Raw genomic sequence first — 18,214 nt, forward strand, 5'->3', positions numbered from 1 at the left:
CGTTGCCAACTTGAGAACTCCACCGTCCCGACCACCAGGAGCAATGCCAACTCCAAAGCTGACACCACTGCCTTACACATCCTCCACCAAAAGATTGTTGTTGGAGGCTTGCTGGAAGCTGAGGCATGACTGCCACGTGTTGACCAACGTGTGGATTTTGAGAGTCTGAAGCCGTTTGATGATTATTTCAAATTGATTTGACCCACTCATAGTCTCTTGGTGACATTCATCGGGATTGTTAGTGTAAGAATTAGGGAAATGAATACTGAAAATTTTCTTATGTTTTATTGAAACAAAAGTAGGGATTTATATATGGTAAACAACATAATTAAGTTTATATATTTGGAAATATAATCATACTATTATGTTAGGAAATATGTTATAATATTCTAACACTCCCTCTCAAGCTGAAACATAGATATTAATCATGTACAGCTTGTTTCGAAGATAATTCGTGTTCTATTCAGAGGATTTGTGAATATATCCCCAAGTTGTTCTCCTGTTTTCACATAATCAGTAGATATAAAGTTTTCCTAAATCTTTTCTCGAATAAAATGATAATAAATTTCGATATATTTGGTTTTCTCATGATACACAGGACTTGAGGCAATATGAATGGCAATCTGATTATCGCACCGAAGTTTTGCTGGAGATGTGGGATTCAAACCTACTTTTTTTAAAAGATGATGTATCCATAAGACTTCACATGTGGACTGGGGCATAGATCTATATTCAGATTCCGCGTTTGAACGAGATACAACTGTTTACTTTTTACTTTTTCATGATACGAGATTTCCACTAATAAAAACACAATAGCCCGTAGTAGACCTCCTATCAATCTTCGATTCAGCCCAATCAGCATGTGTAAACCATTCAATGTGAGTATGTCCGTAATTTCTAAACATTATGCCGAGTCTCAGGGTACCTTTTAATTAGCACAGAATTTATTACAGAATTTCGCAATGTTTAACTGTAGGTGTAGACATAAATTGACTTGCAATACTGACAGGATTTGCAATATCTGGACTAGTCACAATGAGATAATTTAATTTTCAAACAGGTTGCCTGTATTTTTCTGGATCATCAAGCGGATTACTATCATCTTTTGTAAGATGTACATTTGGTACCATAGGTGTATTGTGTGACATCTCAATGCAAATTAAGGCATAAGGGTGCCAAATATAGAAATAGATTACGAATGCATGATAAAATTGTATACAGCGGAGTAAATTATTACGAATCTCTTACCAAAATATGTGAGTTTCAATTACACATATATATAATTGAGGCCAAAAGTAGTAACAAAATATAAAATACTAAAATACAAAAGACCATTTCTTTCGCTATGCGATTGGATTCATCAGAGTGTGGAATAAGTCATGCACGCAAGGTCTATAGATTCACGGGATCCTCAAAGACTTCAAGAGGTAGGTTAGCGGTCGGTTCTTCATTATCTTTTTCATCTGAGAGGGGAGCATGGAAAGGGTGAGTTACATATACTCAGTAAGGAAAACAGTATTTAAATAATATCGTAAGATTTTAAAAATGAATAATTATGTCATTGATACTTACCATCAGGTCATGTCAGGGACTTTTTTTACTTTATCAAAACAATTTATTTATTAAATAAAAACATCATATCCATCACATTATAGTCACAACAATCAAATTAAACATCATACTTAATAATAGAGAAAATCAAATAAATCATGAAATGTTAAGATTTTCATGTCATGTTTCGCGAAGTCGTTCTGACTTTCATATATGAGGACAGATATGGATTTTCAACTCCTCATGTGGAATGACGAAATTATATGTATAACGAAAATTTGTTCAAATACATTTCCGGCTTGTCAAATCATGATACGATTTATGACCACGGCCGTACCAATCACAGTAGTCCTATAAGATATTCTATAGTTGTGACAGTATTTAGGTAAATGTGACTCCTAACAGATATTCGCATCACCGCTCTCATTAGAAGGTACGTCGTCATCCACAGGGAACAGTTCTCTCACGTCTTTTCAGACCAGATAGGGGAGGGGGAAACATATACTCCTCAAAGATAAAAAGTCTAACGAGACACTTGATGCATTATGCATGTCAATACAGATATATATATTTTTTGGATCACTCAGGCTCATTCCCCTTCTTTTTTTTTTTTAATAAATATTTTAGAAAATTAACACTGGATTTATATTATTTAATTTACATGCAAATCATCAAGTGCGTATAAAATCACATAAGATGCTTGAAATTAAGAACAAATCACTTATTAAACATAAAACATGCAAAACACAAAACACAAACTTCATAATTTGATTTTTCTAGAAATGTTCTTTAAAATGTTTAAGAAAATATTAAATTTCTTACCAAAATCTCGAAATTTTCTTACACATTTCTTTTTTTTCTTCTCTCATTCTCTCTCTAGATGAGTCACTCTAAGCTCCTGAAAGATGGAAGAATGAAATGGAAGTGATGAGGATTAGAAGAAATGGATCCCTATTTATAGAAAATGGGGACTGTTAGATTTGCGCCAAGTGGCGAAATCTGGTGAGAAGATGGAGAGTCGAGTGCAAGAAGAGGGATTTGACGCGACGCGATGGCGGCGCAAAAAACGGAGGAAGAATTCCTCCACAGGTGGCGGCACACTTCCAAGGGCAGTGTAGGGCGCCCAAGGCGGCGACGACGCACACTGCCCGAGGCGGTAGTGCGCCTCATGTAGCGCGGCCTGGCCCGCTGGCCCTTGCCTACCTTGCCATGCGCAAGAGCTAGCCTGCAGGCACGCAGAGCCTATAACACGCCGGGTGCTATGCGTAGGCCTAGGCGCACGGGCCTATCCGCTTAGACGGTGCGCGCACAGGGTGCGGTGCCTTGCCATGTCCGCACGTGATGTTACGCGCGTGGACTAGCCTGTTTGCGCCCGACGTGACGCACGTGTAGACTGGTTCCGTGCCCTGCACGTGCAGACCGATTCCATGCCCTGCGCGGATGGGGCGTGCGCACAGCTGGTTGCGTGCGCACGCCTGCGCACAGTTGGTTGTGCACGCACGGTCGAGCCTCTCCCGCGGGCATTTTCTCATGGGATTTTGCCCCATTTTTCCTCAAATTTTTTTTAAATAAAAAAATAATATATAAAATCAAATAAAAATAAAATAAAGATAAAATAACAAAATCTGAATAATTTAAAATTACAAATTTAAATTACGAAATACGATTTCAAAATAAATTTAAATGAGTTCAGGTGGTCTTAAGTTCTGTATAAATAGGGGTTTACAGGTACAAATTTAGTGCGGTGGTGAGCGAGGTGTTACATATTGCATGACTTAGCTTTTAGCTTTCCTGTTTATGCAAGTATATTAAGTATATACTTCATTTGAGATAACAAAATCTCTTCCTTGCTTCTTGTTACTTCAATCCCCAAAAAATAGCTTAATTGTCCTAAGTCTTTAATATTGAATTTGGTATGTAGGAATGATTTGAGAGTGGATATTCCTTCATGATCATCTCCTGTAGTCACAATATCATCAACATAAATAATAAGAAGTATAATATCAGTTGTTGATTATCTATAGAAGACTGAATGATCACACTTGCTTTTTCTCAATGCAAATTCACAGACAACCTTACTAAACTTGCTAAACCACGTACGAGGACTCTGTTTCAGACCATATAAAGATTTTTTCAAATGACAAGTTTTCCCGTTATTCCCTTGAGTAACAAACCCATGTGGTTGTTTCATATATACTTGTAAAAGATCACCATGAACAAATACATTTTTAATATCTAGCTGGTACAAGGACCAGTCTCTGCAGACTGCAATAGATATAAATAAACAGATAGATGTAAGTTTTGTTACTGGAGAGAATGTATTAGAATAGTTCACCCCATAAGTTTGAGTATAACCTTTTGCTACCAATCGAGTTTTAAGTCTTGCCACAGAGCCATCTGGATTCACTTTGACTGCAAATACCCATTTGCACCCCACAACCTTTTTTCCTTTAGGCAAATTTACCATATCTTAGGTATGATCATCATCAAGAGAATTTATCTCATCAAGCATGACATTACGTGAAACAGGGTGATTCAGAGCATTCTTAACCGTTTTTGAGTATGGAAGTGGAATCTATAGAAACAATTAAAGAGTCAAAAGAGAGAAACAAATGATCATATGAAATGAAGTTAGCAATAGAATAAGTAGAATGAGAAAGGGTGCATTGACGTGTACCTTTACGAAAACTGATGGGAAGATCAAGATCATGGGTGGAAGGATCAGATGACGAAGAAGTTGGTGCAGGACATGTATCATTAGTCTGTTGTCTTTTAGAATAAGTATGAATAACGAGTGGTTCTTCTTGAGTTGGAGGTATACCATCATCAGTTTGTTAAGAAGACTCATAAAAAGAAATACCATTATCTGATTGTTCTGTAGAGATACTGTTCTGGAATCTATAAATGAGTCACTCATCATTTTTCACCTGATCTGTAGAATTGGACTATGAGGAGAAAAACGGTATACTATCTGAAAAGACTACATCTGTTGACACTAGATATTTATTGAGATCTGAAGAATAATACCGATATCCCTTTTGCAGGTGAGAATATCCCAAAAAGATACACTTCAAGGCTTTGGGATCCAACTTACTAAAATTTGGTCGAACATCTCGAACATAATAAGTACTATCAAATATCCGCAGCTGTATCGGAAACAATGTCTTGTTTGGAAAAAGAATACTACAAGGAATATCACCTTCAAGTACTGCAGACGGTAGACGATTAATCAGGAAACAGGCATTGGATACAACATCAGCCTAGAATGTTTAGGACTTTTTGTTTGAAACAAGAGGGCTCGAGCAGTTTTAAGTAAATGTCTGTTCTTTCCCTCAACAATCCCATTTTGAGATGGTATATCAACACAAGAGGACTGATGAAGAATCCCATATTGAGTTATATAATTCTGAAATGAGTCTGACATATATTTTTTAGCATTATCACTTCTTAGTACATGCACAGAAACATTAAATTGAGCTTTGTTTCCGCATGAAAAATACAAAAAAATGAGCAAATATTTCAGAATGATTTTTCATAAAGTATATATAAGTCATTGAAGAAAAATCATCAATAAACGTAACAAAATACTTAACCCTTGTTTTAGACATAACAGGGCATAGACCTCAAATATCGGAATGAACTAATTCAAAAGCAGACTCAGCTCGTTTATTAATTTTTGAACTTGGTAAGTTATGATAATGTTTGCAAACTAACATGACTTACAATCTAATGAAGATTTATCATAAAACTGAGGACACAACTTCTTCAACACAGTGAGAGATGGATGTTCCAACTGACAATCTGTTTCAAATGGAGAGACAATACTAGAGCAGACAATTGATTGAGGCATTTAATTATCAAGAATGTAGAGACCTTCTGATACATGTCTTTTACCAATAATCTACTTTGTCATAAGATCCTGAAAAAGATAATGATCAGAGAAAAATGAGATACAACAATTAAGATATTTGGTAAGTCTACTTATATAAATAAAATTAAAAGCAAGTTTGGGTAGATTTAAAACAGAGGTCATGGTAATGGCGGGAGTTAGTTTTATAATCTCAGAATCCTCAATACTATTGGTTGACCCATCAGCAGTAGTTACAAGAGATGGTGCTCTGTGTGATCGAAAGCTAGAGAAAATATTAGAGTTACTTGTCATGTGATTTGTAGCACCAGAATCAATCACCCATTTGTTTGATGAGGAGATAAGATATCTTTTACCTGATTCAGCAGACATTGTGGCTGGTGTGCGGTCTTTCAAAAATTCTTGAAACTGAGAGAGGCTTGCATTCTCGTCGGCTGAAACCACAATAGTTTTCTCAGAAGAGGAGTTAGCAGTAGCAGCAGTAGCAATATTCGCAGTTTATGTTCTCTACTTTCGATTCTGTAATTTCTTGTATTGTCGCTTCGTTTGTTTTTGCTCATGACAGTAATAACAAACAATATTACTTGAATCATTATACCAACTATCTATCGCTCTGTTTCCTCCCCTGTTATTATTTCTTCCTCCTTCTTTAGTAATAAAAATGTTAGTATGCTAATTAGGTGTAGTAGTCTCTATGCGTAACACTCTACTGAAAACTTCCTGAAGAGATGTGATCTCAGAACCAGATAGGATTTGAAATTTAGCAGTCTCAAATTCAGATGGAAGACCAGGTAAGAAACTTATTATGACTATCTATTCTCTCTGTGTTTGCTGTACCTTGATATCTGCACTGAACGGCAAAAGTACATTAAGCTCCTCAGATTTTTTTTTAAATTCCATAAAGTAGGCTGTGAGAGATTTAACCTCATTTTTAGTATGATAGAAAGCTTTACAAATATAATATATGCGGGACACATTTCCTTTGTTTGAATATAGAAACTCTAAATAATCTATCAGTTCTTTAACAAACTCACAGTGATCAATTAAGCCAATTATCTCACTGTCAATTGAATTTCTAATCTGCAGAAATAACTGTGCATCATCTCTTAGCCAAATTTGTCTACTTCCATCAGTGGGAGGTTATTGAGTCAAGTGATCATACTTATCAATACTGTGTAGATAAACCCTAATAATTTGTGTCATTTAATTTATGCTCAGTGATTTTTGACATGGCCGACATTATCTCGCTCACTGAAAACTTGTTATCATTCATTTTAACTCGAGAATATTCACAAATTATTACTAAAAAATACTCAATTATATCTGCTAGAGATTCACCAAAAACACTGCAAATATATTAGAAAATTTGAGAAAATAGAGTACCTCTTCATGTGCGAGTATCAACAATCTTACCAGAATTTCACTGTTAACCATCGGAGATTTGCACCAGTGCGCGTACCGCTGCCGGAGAACCACGTGCCGCCATCGGAGTTACACGCACCGCTGTCTAAAACTACCAAACAGCCTCCTTTCAGCCGGAAATCATCACAGAACTCTAATGCTGGCCCTAATCTGGAATGGCGCTCGTAGAAATAGTCGAAATTGGGCCGGAGAGTAGAGAATCGCTTCCTGTCGCGCGATCTGCTATGTTGTGCCTTTTCTTTCTTCAGCCTTCTGGTTTCGTGCACAAAGCCGATCGACTGAGCCCCTCTATTGCTTCTATCCTCGAACGGGAAAGCAAACCGCACAGAAATACACTCCTTTGGCAAACCCGATGCACATAGCCCTAATTCGCCGCACAAACCATCGTTTCGACTTCTCCCGCGTACACCACCGTGATGACCCCACTGTGAACTTGCCGGAGATCGCTAGTTGACTTCCTCCAGTGTCGGGAATGAGTTGTTTAACCCTTCTTTTGGTTTGATGAAATTTGACTCCTAAAACCCTAACCCTAACCTAACCTTAACCCTAACTCTAATATCATGTAAGAATTAGAAAAAAAAATACTTAATATTTTCTTATATTTTATTGACACAAAAGTAGGGATATATATACATGTAGACGGATTCATATATGGTAAACAATATAAATTACTCTAATAATTTTTTTTCTAATTAAGTTTACATATTTGAAAATATAATCATACTATTATGTTAGGAAATATTTTATAATATTCTAACAGTCAGAAAGGACATGTAATAAATGAGGAGGTTACTCAGTGTACTTTTGATAAGTGTATGTCTCCCCCTTTTGGAATAGGAGGTTTCTCTTCCAACTTGCCAACCTCTTCTCGGACCTTTCCGCTACAGGTCCCCACGTCCTCACATCTTTATAAGTGGCTCCCACTGGTAACTCTAGATTCTTGATTGGTAGTTCCACACTTTTGCATTACCTGACAGCATCCCTTCTATCACCCAATCTCACCAACTCGGACTTGTTTAAGTTGATATTGAGGTTAGAAATCGCTTGGGAACCCAATTGAACGCATTTGAGGTTGAAGATTGCCCTTTCGTCTAGTTTCCGAAACACTAAAGTATCATCAGAAGTAACCTTATTGGAACTTCCATTTTTATCATAAGTTGTCCGATTGGGAGACCCCTGATTTGCTTGACCTCTTAACCTTATTGGAGCTACTTCTCTAATTTGCTGTCTAATACCAAAATTTGGTAATTGGAACCTATTGGTCAATACACTTGTAAGTCTTTCTTTGTTCACCTTACCGATATCCTGTTTTTGCATGGATGGTCATTGATCGAAGGTTTAACACTAACGAGATGCTACAAAACTGTCATGTGTAACAGAGCTTTGTCTCTAGATATCTGTCTGATGGGTTACACGAGAGGGGGGACACACTCATTCCTTAGGAGACAGCTGGCATGTTGCGCACGAGTATAATTAACTAGTTTGGTTTAAGCTGGATGGTTCCTCCTATGATAAAGAGCTTCATAAGATTGTGTTTTCTCATGGTGAAGGGGTTAGGAAGATGGTGAAGTCATAATTGCTAGGGACTATTTTTGCTAGCTTGTGGTGCATATGGCTTGAGAGAAACCACTGGATATTTCATGATTGATACTAATCACTCCAGGAGTTGTGGGAGAGGGTAACTGTCTTGAACACCCTCTGGGTCCAAGCTCATGGGAATTATTCTGATTTTCTGATTTCTGAACTACATCAGAACTGGGAGGTGGTCATTTATTCTTCATTTTGATTTTTCTGCAATTGTATCACCATTTCCATTCATTAATGAGGATGTCTTATTCTTCTTATATGAATTCTTTTCTCTTGTTCCTTGATATTACTTTTTCTATAACAAAAAGCAACATATTTTTTGAGACAAAAAAAACAATATATTAGAATGACACCAAAAAGAATTTCTTATGTGCTCTTTTTTTTTTTTTGAATAAAACATATAAGGTATCATTGAATCATAGCACTAAGGGGGTACCATTCATATACAAAATTATTTACAAGTTAGTTACTATGTCAATGAAATCCCCAAACTCTATGATAGAAAGAATGGAGTGCCCCATCACCAAAAAACCCAACACCTGGAGCCATCAATATCCAACTCTAAACAAATTCTCTTCCTTTCCCTCAAAAAAGTTTCTTATGTGCTCTTGGGAATGAATTGTGTAATAAGAAGCCATTGTCCTTTGTCTCCTTGACTACTTCCTTGTTCAAGAAAGGAATAGAAGGGTTTTGAAGGGAATTAAATTTTCTTTTGATAGAATTAAGGACACGTGGTTCCAGATTCGCTACTTTTTGATTAGGGTCGTCTTCTTAGTTTGTTAAGGATTTATGGGGATTTTATTGATTATTTTGATTAATTTGTAAAGCTTAATTTTTGTAAATGTGTTGCACTCGCCTCTTTTAATTCTAAAAAATATATTGTTTTTTTCCTGAAAAGAAATTTTAAACAAAAATTTCTTTTGAAATAGATTAGTTACTCAATAAATACTTTTAAGAATTTTCTCAATTTTCTTGTTGTATGATGCAATCAAATCCTTAAGTGGATGTTTAAAATTTCATAAGTGTGATCTTTAAGAAACCCTATCTGTGATGTCTAAGTGTTTATTTCTAATGCCTTTAAGTAGAAAAATTAACCAGAATTTTGTCTATATCATTTCTTCCTTGATTGACTTTAGAAAAATATTTTATTTGTTATTATATGTAGGATGCATTAAGAGATAAACTCACCAAGATAAGCTTGTGGGTCTTGGCAAAGTATGGTACAATTGGAAACCGAAACATGGAATGAGATAAAATCCACTCTTCGTAAAATATATTTACCTATTATCAACGATAACATCCATGACCAAGCTTACACATTGATTCAAGATAATGTATTGATAATTGAGTGCACGAAAAGGTTTGAAGAATTAAAGATTTGAAGCATTTAGTAGAAGATGTTCCTCAAGTGGCATCTCAGTACAAAGCAGGATGAAAAACTATCTAAAAGAGAATTAATTTGACAAGGTCTTGCAACTGTAACCAAACTTACGAAGCTGGCGTTGACAGAAGAATATTTGAAATATCAAATTCAAAGAAATATTCAGTTTTCGGTGATGGAATTAACTTTTAGAGAGACCTTTAGCTCAAATGGTCATTTGAAGAATGAATCAACATCAATTTTCAAGGCTCTTTTCAAGACACATGGGCTACAAATGCTCAAAGAAGAACATTTTGTATGTTGTAGTTGAACAAAGGAGGATGTAAGGAAGCTCTTGGTTGTATAGTCCCTGATGATAATGATTTAGCTGATGAAGCAATGATGGACAAGTAGATACCTCTCTTATCCGTAGTAAATTGCATCTCAGCAGCCTAAAGCACAGAAATAAGAAGCAAAATGTGTTCCTATTGCTCAATTTATTTTCCTAAAAGAGAACTCTCTAGGAATTTTTTGGAAGGAGTAACTTGATGCAACAGTTTCTCAATATGTTAATTTCATTCTACTGTCAAGGTTTCACAGTCCGGAATAATTATGTTTCCATTATTTTTACTATTAAAGAGGATGATCCAGCACAAAATTTACTAAATTTTCATTCGAAAACTCGAATATCAAGGTTATACATCATTCACCACTTCAAAACTTGTGTATGAGTTTTCTCCAACTAGGTGAAATGAATTAGCTTTGATTTGCTAAGTATATTAGAATAATTTTTTTAACTTCAAAAATCTTGTGCTATGTAAGATGCTATATTTTTTAGGTACATTTGAGAGGCTATTATTACTTATTTAATAACTTTTGGATTTTACTAATCATTTACTACTTTTTAACCAAAATTTATCCTACATGATTTATTACTTTTTATTTATAGTTAAGCACATATGTAAATCATTCCAGTTCTGACCTTTTGGGAATTTCAGGTTTGGTGCTTCATAGTTCTGTTCTCCATTGTTCGTTTGTTTGTTTCTTTCTTTCTTTTTGTTTGAGTTTCTGTTGTTTTGCTTTAAGTCAACGGATGTATGATATAAATATTTTTTCTTTGTTTATACGATAATAGATACTAACATGCCTAGACATCCAAACAAAGGAGGGATTGCAGGATATATCATCTGGTTAATTTTCACAAAGACCATGCATGATTATCTTAGTGTCTTTTATTTGGCATGTTTTATCTGCAGGATGGGAAGCAAAAAGAATTTTGGATGGTTCTTTTAGAGATTAGATTTTAAAGTTTTGCTTTTGCAAATGGAAATTCTTTTAAGATGCGAAGGGCATATGAGAGGACAGTTCATAAGATGTATATTTTTAAGGAAAGAAGTCGGATTCAATATGATTTAATTTCTGACGATGGTTCATAACTGGTTTACAGAAGGCTACATGGTGATGTATGTTTTATTTAGCTGCTGGTTTCAGTCCTGACAACTTAACAAGTTGTGAGACCTTTTTGCTATGTAGGATTGGGTAATTAATTTGATGCATTACCCTTAGATAGGATATTTAGGGTAATTGTCATTACCAGTTGAAAAACTTGAGCAAAAAAATTACCATCCATATTTAGGGACCACTCAAGGAAATCATTTTGGGTGGATCTACCCTACAGGTCACCAGCAGAACCAGCCAGGTTAGCAACTTATCAACTTCCCAGTCATTTGTCAACTGATATTACAGGCGGCATTCCGAGCCGCATCTAGCTCCGTTATTGTACTAACAGTCCGATCCTGATTACTGGCTAGATTTATGATACTTCAGCCACTCCCAATCTGGAACTGAAAGAAATATACACAGGGCTTCAGTAGTCCAATCCCTTCTAACTTGTTTCCACAAACTTGTGCAAAACCTGACTAGAAACAGTAGGGGAGATGTTGGGTATTGTAATATACAAGAACAAGAAAGTGGGCATTTATGGGTGGGGATAGGAAGGTACAGTAGTATCCTGGAGATGAGACAACTAATTTGCTGATGGTGAGTGGAAATCATAGTTTCCGTTAGCAAATATTCTACCACTGGCAGTCCATTTCATTTATATATTTTAAGTGCAATGGACTTGTGAGTCTTCTTATAGGAAATATTCAAAGCCTATTCAAATATTCTTCGAAAATATCTGCTACTAAGTCATCAGAGATCTTGTAAATTCAGCTTATATGTGGCATTTGATCGTAAAGCTTATGAATATTAAAATGATTAAATTTTCTGCTTATTACAGGCAAAGATCCTCTATAAGGATATACCTTTCTCAGAGGATGAGCGTGAAAATATCAAGTTGAAAATCCAGACCAATGTGTATGGCTATCTTGGTATACTCCTTGAGGGCCGTGAACGTTTTGAAGAAGAATTTCTGAATGACATTGGGAAAAGTAATTTTAATGAGACTGATCCTGGGGGTAAGACTTATACAGATTCTCTTCTTTCTGTTACTTCTTTTTTTCTCTTTATCTAGAATCAGTTAGATGTATGGACAGTGGTATTAACTTGAAGATTATGATTCCTAATGGCAATAAGGGGACATAATCTGATCTTCTCCATAACTGCTCATGAAGGATGTCTCTGGTCTGTTAAACATTTTAACTTGATATTGTAGACTTGTCATGTGTAATCAGAGACGATTTCTTGACTTTGATACTTTGCATAAACTTTTAATTTTATGAAAGATTCTTTTATAAATGGGCAGGGACTGGTGGCAATGTTGGTAAAACCATATATTCGATTGGCCCTCGGCTCAAAGCATTTTCTGATTGGCTTCTGAAGACTATGGTGGCAGGAAATTTAGAAGTCATTTTCCCAGCTGCTACTCGAGAGTATGCTCCATTGGTTGAGGAGCTGTGGAAGGATGCGGCAATTCAGGAAACTTACAATCGGAGAAGTGAAGTAGAAATGCTACCTAGTGTTGCAAATTACTTTTTGGAGCGGGTAAGATCATGCCTGAGGTTTCTATGGCACTCGCCTTTTATTAATTCTAAAAAACTAACTTACGCTTTCTTATCAAACATAATTTACTTTATGTTCCTTGATTGTAACTTGCTTATAATTATTTTTGGGTGCTGAAGTTTTTAATCCTTTGCATAGATTCGTCACCGATAGGTTGGATGATGAGTGTTCAAGGGCACACGACTAAATTTTTTAGATACTGCTGGAATATATTCAACCTTTTTTTTAATTATTATTTTACTGATTGATTATTTGGCATGCTGCCTAATGGTTGATTAATGAAGGCAATGAATGATGACCTAAGGAGCAGAATATCAATATTTCCTTTTAGGGAATGCTTGAAATCTTTTACAGTGAATTTTGGATTTTGAAATGTTATTTTCTTTTATGCTAAACATTTGCTTGTTGCTTACAGAGGAAGCAAGTTTACTTGTTATTCCTAAGTTGCTTTGAGTGTTCTGATCTCATCCCTGTTAGTTGCTATTTGGTTTTATATGAATAACTCTTGAGGTTCATGTTTAATCTTTGTATTGTTGCTGTACTCAGGCTGTTGATGTATTAGGAACAGACTATGAACCCTCAAATTTGGATATTCTATATGCTGAAGGTGTTACTTCATCAAATGGACTTGCCTGTATGGATTTCTCGTTTCCCCCATCTGCGGCTGATGATAACAATGACTCTGCTGATCAGCTTGACTCTCTGCTTAGGTAGGTGTAAATTTATCAGTGCACAATGGTTATATGGTGTTATTCTCACATGATAGTGATATGTGATAGTTCAAATGGTATGGATTTAATATTGTACTACTGATTGTAAATTCCTACCTGACTTGATAGGAAACCAGGTAATCAGAACTTTATTGCTATTTGCCAAATTCATGGAAAACATAGATTTCATTCTGTTTAATAGATCAAATGGCAAAGTGGGTCAGTCTCAAAGAATTGGTAAAGTGGATGCAAATCATAGTGGCTTGTTTTAGAATAAGTCATCTTAAAAGTCCAGCCTAAGCCCTAGAGATAACTTGTATTCTCTGAAGTACTATTTTACTGTCAACTCATATCTTAGTTTTCCATTGGCAATTTCTATTTGCACATTAACTAACATGTTCTCAACTTCTGAAGTTAATTGTTTATGTTCAGGATGCACCTACTTGAACATTTTGTTTTAGATATTGGCATGTACAGTTTAAGCTTGCTTGTGGAACAGATGAAGAGTTATTTGTCTTGGTTCATTCTATTTTATGCTATCTTCGAAGGAGTGTCCAATCATGGATCAGTTTACCTTGGAAAACTTGTCATTGAAATGCTTAGTGGATAAGTAAAATATTCTAGTTGTTGGCTTGTTGCCATAATACCATACATAGGATGAGGTACTTGGCTGGGTAAATAATTCTGCTAGGCCCTATATCTTCTTGTTTCTTATCCTGCAGATGGAATTTGTTATTCTCCGAGGAGTGCCTCCTTGTTTGGTTTCTTTGAACAGTTTTTTTGGCTTTGTTTCAGGTATCAACTAATTAGAGTGCCTGCAAGGGGCCTTGGAGAAAACTGCAAATGGCTAGAGATGTTTGAAGATGTTGGAATGGTTATTTTCTGTGTTTCCCTGAGTGATTTTGACCAATTTTCTGCTGATGGAACTAACAAAATGTTGCTAAGCAGAAGATTCTTCGAAAGTATTGTTACCCATCCCACCTTTGATCAGATGGAATTCCTTCTGATATTGAACAAATTTGATCTGTTTGAGGAAAAGATAGAAAGAATACCATTGACTCGGTGTGAATGGTTTGATGACTTCCATCCAATTATCAGCCGCCATCGCACAAATACCAACACCAACAGCATTAATAGTAGTCCAACTTTGGGTCAGCTGGCTTTCCACTATATTGCAGTAAAATTCAAGAGGCTTTATTCTTCTCTTACTGGCAAGAAGTTATATGTGTCCTCAGTGAAGGGTTTGGAGCCTAAGAGTGTTGATGCAGCTCTTAAGTTCGCAAGAGAGATTTTGAAATGGGAAGAAGAGAGAGCAAACTTCAGCCAAAGTGAGTACTCAATCTACAGCACTGAGGCAAGCTCCTTCTCGCATTGAAGCGCCTGGATCAGAGGAAGATTGTAAATCGATCATTTTATCATTGCCGGTGTACATAAAATAGCATGTAAATCAACAAAAAAAGATCGTTCGGTTACATGATTAGGTCATTTTAGGTCTTATTCAGGATTTTGTTGCTGCTATAATGCATTTATTGCAGTCCAGCGTAAGAAGTGGGATAGACTCAGGTGGTTAAGATCTGTTTTACTGTGATTATTTTTTCCCATGTGTAGTTGTTATCTATCAATGTTGGTGATTAATATATTCATTTTACAATGCACGATGTACTTGTCTAACTGTACAACACATCTCAATCATGTCAGAGTTGCACCGAAGATTTTTTTTTTTCTCTGGGTGTAAACTACAATGAATTGAGCCGGGAAGCCATGCATCCAATTGGATTAGCTTATAATTCATGGTGATGAGCTTTTGTGAGGTTAAAAGAGCTTTTAGGAATGAAATCTCATGGTTCCATTTTTTCTAATATTCTTTTTGCAAAAGCTAACCAATGGATTGGACAGGTTACATGTGGCATAAGCTAATGCTTAAGCAAAGAAGAACGTTCCTCAGGAGAAGGGTAAATGAAAAGAAAACAAGTGATACATTTTATATACTCTATTTGGGTAGAAAGAGGCATAAAACAAAATTGAGATGTACCCAAATCATGTTTTTAATAATCTACAAAACCGAGTCAAATGAATTAAGTAAAATGTTTGTCACAACCCAACGTCTAGTTGGGATTTGTTCATTTAATAGCAAACAGCCTCAAATATGACCAAACCATTGTCCTCCCTCTATCATGTCATTCCACCTCCTGATTGAATAGACGACTTTGTAACTCAAGCATGCCTACACCAGAAGGAAAACATCTTCCTATATGCAGGTATTTGACTACATTTATTGATTTTGACGAGTGATGATAATTTTATAGTAATGATTTATCTATTAAATTTTTGAGAAACCAATTGAAACTAATATTAGAGATAGATGAACCTCAACGCAGTAGCGAAGGTGAAAGATACCTGGAGAATGAATATAATAAATTTATATCTTGATTTATTTAGGTTATTTAATTTGATGACCCAAGATTTTTTGAATTTTATTCTTTAAAAAAATATTAAGAGAATCCATTTTAAAATTTTATGTATTTTGAAAATTATTCTTGATGGTTTCTAGGAAATTATTTAAAATGTCATGTTTTGTAAAATAATTAAAATCTTGAAATTTCGAAAATGCATTTCTCAAAAACAATTGTTGTTTATAGTGATATGATTAAGAATGAGATTTTGCATTCAGATTTGTTTGGTGTACCCCATCCAAACTTGTTTTGCTGTGGTTTTTTCTCGTTAAAGTATGGGGTTCGACTTGGCAATAATAAAGGGATGATTGTGACATATTCAAGTTTTTAACCTTCTAAAACCTCCCACGTGTGTGTATATATATATATATATATTTGTGTATAATTTTTTATTATTATAAATATGATTATACTATATTAATATAATAAAATGAACGGGTCAAGTTCAGATAAGATGACTTGAAAAATCTGACATGGTCCTAAAAATTAAAAAAAATTAAACCTACCGGGGGTTCAAGTTGGTAAAAACCATCCTGGACCTGCCTAGTTTTCATTCCTAAATGTGATGTACCATAATATGTCACATATCCCGACATAATAAGAAGCGTTACATGTAACACTCTGTTCATCGCTGTGCTTAATTAATTTAAAAATTCTAATTTCATCGCTGTGCTTAATTAATTTAAAAATTCTAATTTATTCGGTTCTTTAGACCGTATTGAACTCATTTAATTTACTATGTAAATTATTACCGTAATTCAAAAATTTTACTAATTTTTAATTATTTTAATTTTAATTTAATTGCATTAATTTTATTTTTATTTTATTTCACTACAATTAAAAATAAAAATAAATTTCGAAAAAACAGCAAAACGGGAGAAATCTAGTGGCAAAACGGCAAAATGCGCGTTCTGTTGTGCGCAGGCGGGCCGTCCACATGTCACCTTGCGCGCAGATAGGCGTTGCACATTGTGCGCAAGCCAACCGCACAAAGGGCATGCACAGATAGGCCCCTATGCGCCTGGGGCCTGTGTGTAGTAGGGCAGGCGCGCGATGCCCAGCATGCGTGGCAGGAGGGCTGTGCGCTTGCATAGCATGCCGGGCAAGCCATTGCCGCCTCGGGTTATGCACTGCTGTCACCTCGGGCAATGTGTCGCCGCCGCCGGTGGAAGAGACTTTCATCCCTTGTTTTTCATGCCGAACATATTTTTTCCTCTCTCTTCACCGGATTTTACTACTTGGCACGAATCCGACAGTTCCTAATTTCTTTAAATAGGGTCTTCCCTTCCCATTCTTCCCACACTTCCATTTTTAAAGAATTAGAGAGAGAGAAAAAGAGAGAGTGATCTAAAGAGAGAAAGAGAGAAAAAGAGAAGAACGATGAATGAGAAATTATCAAGGCTTCGGTAAAGAATTTATTATTTTTTTAAACGTGTTAAGGGACATTTTTAGATAAAAGAAAATTATTAAATTGATGAATGTGATTTTGCCTCTTTTGCATACTTTTGTATTTGTAGGTCTAAAAAGCTAAATTATTCTTGATTTCAAGTATGCTATGTTATATATAAACACTTGATGATTTACATGTAATAAAAATAATATGAAGTCGATATTATTACCTGAAAAATAAAAAAAATAAAAAAAAGAGAAAAAGAAAAATGTGGAATGAAGCATGAATGATATGAAACGTGTATCTGTATTGACATGCATAATGCATCAAGTGTCTTGTGAGGCTTTTTATCTCTGAGGGGTATCTGTTCCCCTAACCTCATCCAAGATATTTGTTTTCTCCTCCCCCATCTGTTATGGAAAGACGTAAGATAACTGCTCCCTATGGATAGCAGCGTACTCTCTAATGAGAATGGTGACGAGAATATCTGTTAGGAGTCACCCTTGGCTAAGTACTGTCGTAACTATAGAATATGTGATATGACCACTATGGTTGGTATGACTGTGATCATAGATCGTATGATGGTTTACCAAGTCAGAAATGTGTCTGAGTAAATTGTTGTTATCTGTATCTGATTTGGTCATTCCACATGGATAGTTAAAAATTTATATCTGCCTTCAAAGATAGAAGTTGTAATGACTTCGCGAAATATAACACAAAAATCTGAGTATTTCATGATTTATTTGATTTTCTATATTATCTGGTATAATGTTTGTTTGTTTTGACTATACTAACGTGCTGTTTTCTCTAATAAATAAATTATTTTCTTAATGTAAGATAAGTCTACGAAATAGCCAAATGATAAGTATT

The 18,214-nt window shown here is 35.4% G+C and overlaps 1 protein-coding gene across 1 annotated transcript in view; it reads left to right on the forward strand.

Annotated features, from left to right (window-relative positions):
- Positions 1 to 15,156, forward strand: part of XLG1 (extra-large G-protein 1) — a 31,354-nt gene extending 16,198 nt beyond the window's left edge. Inside the window, exons 5-8 of the mRNA XM_088217948.1 lie at positions 12,070 to 12,247; positions 12,535 to 12,773; positions 13,338 to 13,501; positions 14,297 to 15,156. Coding sequence (XP_088074074.1) covers positions 12,070 to 12,247; positions 12,535 to 12,773; positions 13,338 to 13,501; positions 14,297 to 14,876 — 1,161 coding nt within the window. The 3' untranslated portion in view covers positions 14,877 to 15,156. The remainder of the gene's footprint in view (positions 1 to 12,069; positions 12,248 to 12,534; positions 12,774 to 13,337; positions 13,502 to 14,296) is intronic.
- Positions 15,157 to 18,214: the final 3,058 nt, after the last annotated feature.

This window comes from Carica papaya, chromosome 4, assembly GCF_054855325.1.
Source record: "Carica papaya isolate Zhongbai chromosome 4, ASM5485532v1, whole genome shotgun sequence".
Taxonomy (NCBI): Eukaryota; Viridiplantae; Streptophyta; class Magnoliopsida; order Brassicales; family Caricaceae; genus Carica; species Carica papaya.